The 8,275-nt window shown below is 40.2% G+C and overlaps 1 protein-coding gene across 1 annotated transcript; it reads right to left on the bottom strand.

Moving 5' to 3' along the window:
* Positions 1-459: 459 nt before the first annotated feature.
* On the bottom strand, positions 460-8,268 carry FUT11 (fucosyltransferase 11 (alpha (1,3) fucosyltransferase)). Its single transcript, XM_009708130.1, is given in 4 exon segments — positions 460-1,040; positions 5,985-6,610; positions 7,913-8,037; positions 8,040-8,268. Coding segments are annotated over 4 exon segments (1,020 nt in total). The 5' UTR covers positions 8,161-8,268; the 3' UTR covers positions 460-892.
* Between the last annotated feature and the right edge of the window lie 7 nt (positions 8,269-8,275).

The following is an 8,275-nucleotide window of genomic DNA, read 5'->3' as shown; positions in this document are numbered from 1 at the left end:
AAAGCTGCAGATACTCAAAAAGAACAAATCAAAGGCCTCTGAATTGCTAGCATTAAGGAGATAACAAGAAGTCAAGATTAGCTGAGATTTCAGATTTGATGGAAACTTAAAAGAAGCAAAGCATACTGATTTTGCTCTAGTTCTGCACAATACCAGGTAATACACTTTCTGGTGTGAAATACTTAATTGAAAGCTGTGAATTAAAAAGTTTAGTCTCTCATCCTACTGTATGTATCACCCGGGAAGTTAGCAAAAGAGGAAAAACAGGCAGAGTAAGTTACCTGCCCATAGCTATTCAGTTACCCTGGAAAGTAGGAGTATTTGAGGCATGCTTGCTTAGGGAGAAGAGACTTTATTGCTGCAATTTCATAAGGCACAATTGCTCTCCACAGACATTTGTCTTCGTAATTCCTTCACTGGAAAAACTATTTGTTAATAGCAGCTAAAAGTACACCTTAAGGAGGAGAATAAGTGACTGATAAAATACTTATAAAAACGATTAATGTTTTGGAGATTAAAAAAAAAAAAATCCCTGAAATAACTTAAGACATTTGAGCAAGAGTCTGAAGAGCTGTTCCTCTGAAGTCACGTAAGACACAAGGAAACTATACCAAATGCAAAAGGAGAGTAAATTCCTCTTTTGCCCCACATGTTGACACCTGCAAGTCAGGACTGGCTTCACACCACACAGCTGAAATTCAAATCAATGCAGTTGCTAAGATCTCCACTGCCGAAATCCAATCATAACAAAAATGTACTCACTTCATGCACCAGAAAAAATAGTCTCTGTGAGAGTTTTTCTTCCATTTTAAGGCAAACATTTGGAGCGAGGTAAGAATTTACAGTGTCAACTTTCAATGCAATTTTCAAATCAAGCTCTTACAAAGATGGGTCAGTGTTGCCTCATCCTCTTGAGAAAAATCTCATGCATATAATCCCAAAATCTTCCCTGATGTGACTCATTGCGATGAATCATAGCAGTGAGGGCCTCACCCTGATCAAGGCTTTGCCAATAATCCTGCAGCCACATTTCCTTCCAACTGAAACAAAAAAAGAGACACCATCATAAACCATTAAAAAAACCCAAGTCTGCAACTGTAATAGCACTGAAACCATTTTTTTTCTTCCACCTAAGAGGAAAACAGGCCGAGAGATGGCCATAACAAGGTATGTTGTTACTGTGCCATTGCACTCCAAGTCATTTAAAGAAATTCGCTACGAAAATTCTCTACAGAAAATATAAGTTCACTATTAGTTTTACAACATTCTAGAAAAATCAGCAGGCAACTACACTGTTAACCAAAGAGACTAAATTATTAATTGTAGAGAATAAAAACTTCTATTAAAATAAAATCTAGCACAGAGTCCTTATATGATTTTAAGAGTAGCCTTCCATGGCCAGTATGCATAAATCAGCCTAAGAATCAATTTTTTTTTTTCCAAATAAACCATTTAACAATTAGAGAATGACAGTTACTCATTACAAAATGATGTCATACATGGCAGAGACAGAAAAATCATTATGTCTCTCAACCCTGACTCTATTCTTTATCTCCAGACTACATGGTTGAGTATAGGCTTTCTCTTTTTCAATGCATACATTCTCAAACTTTTCATAGCACAGACTACGTCACTGCAACTTTCAGCAGTTCCCTTCCCATTCAGGATCACGTGGACTACTTCTCTCATTTATGTTATATCAACGTATGACAATAATTTATTTATCTCTTCTCCATTGTATCTGCTACCCAGCCACGTAAGCCCATCACAAATTTTGGAAAGAAGGACCAAACATGATGCTCTTTTTAATCTGTCCATATGAGTTACCAAGTACTTGTTAATTTATATATAGAACTTTTTGCTGCTTCTCTGTCCCAATCACAGAAATAAGTACAGTGCCCTCTGTGTTCACTCCATACACCATATATTGAATCAAGCATGGCTGCACTGCCCAGAAGCAGATCTCACCCACTGCTCAAGGAACACCAAAAGAAACGCACAATATGTCATAGTCACCTTCTTTGTGGAGCAGCACACAACCTGTACGCCATGGGAATTAGTTTTCTGTGGTCAACAGCATCATCTATGGTGGGACATTTCTGCAGTGTATAGCAACAGAGACCTCAAAGTGAAGCTTTTATGTGAAGGATCATAGACAGAGGCTTACTTCTGCATTAAAAAAAAAAAAATCTGCCAAAAGGTTCCTTTGTAAAATGCAGCACTTGGACGGACTGTGAGATCACGTTGCTTACCAGCTAAATTCATTAACCTTTGTTCAAGGACTGCCAACATGAGTTACTTGTTTTTTACAGCACTGAATAAGGGCACACGTTAGGAAAATGAGTATACTTGCATTAAGTACTAGACACAAGACTAAGTGGCAGTAGGTAAAAGAAAAAAAAGAAAATGTTTTCCAGCTGAACTCTACAGAAACAACATTGAAAGGAATTCCAGTATCCAAGTGAAGACTTTTGTCAAAAACATTAAATAAGAACACTGTGGTATTTTTATTTTTACATTGCTGTTGCTGGTTTTAAAGAAAATAATTTCACTCTGATTCTGTAACTTGGAAAAAATTGGTACCCCAGGATAAACAGGACTATACAAATATCCTGAAACTACCAACTACATACATCTGAAATGTTATTACCACAAGATACAGATCTATCTTTAATCTTGGCTGATTATTGGACTCTACAGGAAGAGACACCTTACAGTGTACACATAGCAGATCTGATACACTTTTAAGCTGGTTTTTCTCTTGTCATAAATAAATCCTGACATCAACATAAAATGGAACTAGCAAAATCATGATGGTTTCAAAATACTCCTTTATCAAAGGCACACTGGATTCTCTTTTCTCATGCTACCACAAATGAAAACTTTAGGTAACTGGAAAGGTATTGTCACTTAATTTTCTTATAGTTACGCTCTTAAATGCCCCACTTTTGGAAAATGAATCCTTATCAATGAAACAAACCAAACATTTCTCTTCACAAAGATGGGAGTCCAAGAATAACTGGAGATTCCAGTTCCTATTAAACAGATATTCTACTCAGCAGCAGCACTGTAACTCACTCTTTTCTGTACAAAGCAGCCAACAATTCAATAGATTACAGTGACTGACCCATAACCTAACACATACAAATGGTTGTTCTACAGCCTTAGTTCTTAAACTCATGTGGGTGTGAAGTGCAGAAGTCCAAATACAAGTGAGGCTGCAAGCATAAGGACTTGGGAACCACGTCTCCACAGTTAGAGCTAAAGAACAGCAAGGTGAAGATATAATAAGGTGCTCTGGCGACACATACCTACGTAGAGAGAGATTCTGATGCAACAGTTCTGTCAATTCAGCACATTCATCAACCCTAAAAACAAATTACATCTGGGAATAAGGGTTACAAAGCATGCAGATGCACAGGGTAACCTTATTGTAATTGGGTACTTGCTCTAAAAATACATAAACTCCAATTGCCTTTGCTGTTCTCCGAGTTCCAGAAGCCTCCAGAACTCCAAGTCACAGTGTATGTTTATAGTCAGACCTTGTATGTTGCATATAGTCTATCATTTGTAACTCCACTAGGCCTGTGTCACTTTTCCACAATGATGTTTTCTAAAGTAACAAAAATACACAATTGACTGGCTCAGTTGACAATCATAAAAATTGATCATACTGTTGACATAATATTACTGCCAAACTCTGACAAAATATGAGCATGTTTAGCTAATGCTTTGTTAGCAATTTTATGTTACTTTCATAACATTTACAATTCTAAGTAATCATGTTCCATTTTGGAGATAAGAACAGCGAAAGCTCAGATGCTTAGAAGATAGAAACGACTGTATTTCACTGGAGATCCCCTTGATCATGCCTCAGAAGGTACAGATACATATCTTTGCAAAGCAGATAGCAGACAACGTAAGAGCTTCCCTGGTACAGTTTTTCCAGACACATCTCACATCTACAAACAGGGGGAGGATAACATACTGTAGTTCAATGAGACATGGAAACTTCCATGGGATGCAACTGTAGCTTGGATTCTGGAGCAACCATTCAAGACTCCTTGCTGATGCTCACTGCACAGAATGATAGGAGTACCTGAGCTTGCAAGTAAGTGGCACAGGCACCCAGGCTGTGCCTTCAAAGGTACTTCTCTACTGCCATCTGCTGCGCAAGCAAAAGAAAATCCATGAAAAAGTAGAGAACACTCTGTAAAGAGTAGGATGCTGCATAGCATGCTACAGGGAAAAACCACATTTTGCTACCGAGACTGAGAAAAGGTATTACTATAAAAAAGCTCCCATAAATCGATCAACCAACAGAAAACAAAGTATTATGGACCTCTTTTACTTAACAAGCATAACTTTTCAATTAGTCAATATGAGAATTAATAGTACTGTGAAAAATGCTTTTTAATGACAAACATCACAAGTTTCGTGAAATAGGCATTTCCTAAACAACCTGAGAGACCTCAGGCTTATTTTCCTTTTTCAATTTCAGTTGGCCAGTTTTGAAAGCATCCAAACATAGGATGAAGTAGTTCTCCATACTCAGAAAATTCTTCATACTTTTTTGTGGATGGATAACATAATAAAAACTTCTTTAGACCTTCATATCCACACAGAGCTTAGTTCTGGGTCAGCGTACTGGAAATGATGTATTCTACATTTCAACACACTGTTTCTTCTAACATTTTAACACTCCTAAACATTAAATAATCTTAGTCTAGGAAACTATTAACAAAGCTGTAAACTGGTATAAACTGGGATGGAGTATATTGACAACTTCCTTCTGGAAGTGCATGAGATCTTCCCAATATTTTCAGAAAGTCATTAATTTAATACTACAGCAGGACTGACATCAGAAATCTTTGGTGATAGCTATGAACATAGGCAAGATCTGCTATGGCTGAGGGTTAATCTTTATGATGGCTGTCTGATGGCTTATAGAAAGTCAACTGAATGCACTTGAGTAATTGTCTAAAAAGACAGAAATTGTTGCAGGTAATGCAAAGAAAAATTACAAAACTGGGGGATCCAAATGTGTTACACTAGCAATACACACTACAAAAAGTGCAGACATGGTTTATGAACTGCAAGAACCCTTCTTTGTAGCAACTGCAACTTCAAACACTGTCAATGGAAAAACTCAAGGTTTGGGAACCCAAGCACTGACTTGTTTCATACTAATGCATGTATAAACACTAAGTAGACCATGCAAACAAAACTATTCTGCCTGTCAAAAGTGGTTGCCTGAGGGCTGGTGTGGTTAGCTAGCTCCCTGCTGACAGACTTCAGGGCAGCTCACACTAGAGATAGCTAACACTGGGCTATAGGCCTGGGAAGATTCCAGCAAGCCTAGCAATCCCTGTGCGCAAACGGGACAAGAAGTTACCCAATCTATTCTCTGTCCTGCATGAGCCCTCTCCTAAATAAATGGGATGGCATCCTTCAACACAAGCCAGAATTTTGTCACACAAAACCCCAAAAAGTTTTGTAAAGCATTCTGGGTGAGCCCAACTCCTGCTTTGAAGTCAACAGCGGTTTAACCAGGCCTGCACTGAACAGTGGCATCCCCATTCTTAACGCAGTGCTTTGTGATGAGGTATAGAGCTTCTTTCACCCAAGGGCTACCAAGTGCTTTACCATCACTGCACCAAAAAACATGCCTCCTCCAAACAAACAAAGAGGCTAAGATGGACAAAGGATAACCACCACATTGCCCCAGGTCACAGAGCATCTTAACAGACTATTAGGGGTGTCTCACACTCCTCATTCAACACTAACCAATACCACTGTCCAAGTCTTTTTCAGCCTCAGTGTTAAACAGTGTTAGCAGAACTACCATACCACCCACAAGACATAATGTAAAATGTAACTGGAGATGTATCAAGAGATCCTTTAAGTCAAAAGCATTATTAGAGTTACAGCGACTATTATTTGAAGCTTTTTTTCCTTCAAAAAGCATAGTATTGGTACATTACCTGTCCCCTCCAGAGAAGTCTTCAACACTTCCAAACCCAGGGGTTGGCACAGGACATCCCATGTGCTTGAACTGAGCTATGCGAGGTCTGGGAGCTGGAATTTTCCCATGAGACTTTCTGTGTTCCTGCTCCTCTTTGACCCGGATGTTCTCTCTGTCACAGATGAAACACTCGAAGCCATTCAGGTAGTTGGGCAGAGTCATGTCATTCACACCCCACTCCCGCCTCTCCAAGCTCTCTAGCAAGAACTGGTTTTTGATTCCGCCAAGGTTTTTATACTCTAGATACTTCATATATTCCTCTCCATTCTTGTCCAAGAAATCAAGATACTTTGCCAGCTCTTGGGGGCTGTCAAAGTCATCTATAAGAATGATGGAGAGGTTGTTTGGCATCCAGTCCCGCACAGCTGGAGAGCCTCGGTATACTGGGACAGCACCCAAGTGCATCGGACGCCACAACTTCTCTGTCATGTAGTCATCACATATGGCATTCTCCAAGGCTAGATGAAACTTATACCTGGCGATAAAAGTCATAAATTCAGAATCTTCTGTAGTGGCTGTAGAAGTGTCTCTCAGTCGCTCACTGGGAAGCTCACGGTTATGCAGGCATTTCCCATAGGAGTCAACCTAAAATAACAATCAGCATCTTTACAAAGTGATTTGTTTGCCCAGAGATTGTTTTCAGAGCTTGTAGTTCTCTTAAAATTCCTAACTTTGATCAGTTCTTAGTTATCTTAGTTTAGTTTCACTTTCACACCAGGTTCTTCCTTTTGTGACTGTTCCTAGAGTCCCAGTTCTAACAGCTTTAGAGGAAACCGAGTGCACAGTTTCAAAAGCAGCATAAACTATGCTACAGATTGAGGGGTGGGGGGGAGGGTGCAGAAAAGAAGATGTAACCCAAAAAAGTATTTATTACCAGATAAATCAGAAACTGAGAGGTAAATAAAGACATTAAACTCTTTCTATGTTCATTTAAAAGTCATCTTTCTACTTAAGAGAGACCCAGTACTTTTCCAAACAGTTATTACACACAGTTCCTGCCAGTCTCAGCAGGCTGGTAAAAATTTTTAATTTGTTAGACTGAGAAAAATTGATGTGGGGAGCTAAAATAATACTATCTAAAAATGAAAGACAATACACTTGATCTGGAACCTGCTTCATACTTTGACAATACAGTCACATTCAAAAATTCTTTTGTCTTTGCTTCACTATTGAGTACATGATGAACCTGCACAATAAATGAATCACGACCAACAGAAATAGCAGAAATAACTAGCAAAAAGACATTTCAGATAAAGACTAAAAACACATGCTTTTTTTTTAATCTACTGTACTTCAGAATTTTTAAGGAAAATAAGCACTAAACTTTTTTTCTGCTTGAAAGAAACATTATTTCAGTTTATGAAGTTACTCTCCATCAGCTGTGCCACAGCAGTACAAACCATCATAGAAATAACATGGTCCTACCACAACACAGATAAGGAGCAGATTCTCAAAACACAGCAACTTGTCTTTCCATTGCATGCCTATACTTTCAAATCGGAGCAAGGCTTGTAAATAGACAGCCTTCCTGTACGCTAACTTAAAGGTACAGAGATTTCAGCAACCTCTAGCACTTGGTCCACAAGTCCAAGATATTCAGGCTTAGCCCAACTTCTAACTGATCCCGAATCTAGCCAACTCCATAACTAACAGCTACCATCAGGCCTACCTACTGGCATGCGGTGCAGTCTAGACCACGCTTTGGGAAGGAATACAACTATTTTTTCTGTCCAGCTTGTAGTCGGCATGCATCCCGTTATGATTCGTGTCTTGGCTAAAAACAAGGACAAACAAACCCCATTAAAAAGAGGAGGTGGAGAGGGGCAGCCAGGTGGACCCAGCTCCTACAGCAACACCGTGCCACAGTTTCCCTGCGCACCCACCTACCTGGATGTATTTCATGAGCTCCCGCACGTAGCGGTCCCTGTCTGAGGGGACATCGCAGTGGGACTGCATGTACAGCACCGGGGCATAGCCCTTCCGTCGCCACGCGTCCTTCTCGGCCAGGGGCACCGCAGGTCCCCCACGCCGGGCAGCCACTGCAGCGTGAGGGGGTAGTCGGACTCCCGGCGGAAGGTGGCCGTGTAGTTGAAGAGCTGGATGCCGGGCAAGTGCGAGAGGACGTAGTTGTTCATGGGGGACTCCTCATGGAAGAGCGCCCAGGTCTGGTGGGACAGGCGGGGCAGCGGCGCCTCGTAGGCCCTGAAGTCGGTGCCGTAGAAGATGAGGGCCTTGGTGCGGCGGTGCCGG

The sequence above is a fragment of the Cariama cristata genome, unplaced genomic scaffold (genome assembly GCF_000690535.1).
Source record: "Cariama cristata isolate BGI_N322 unplaced genomic scaffold, ASM69053v1 scaffold40429, whole genome shotgun sequence".
NCBI classification, from domain to species: Eukaryota; Metazoa; Chordata; class Aves; order Cariamiformes; family Cariamidae; genus Cariama; species Cariama cristata.
This window is presented reverse-complemented; position numbering and strand designations above follow the sequence as displayed.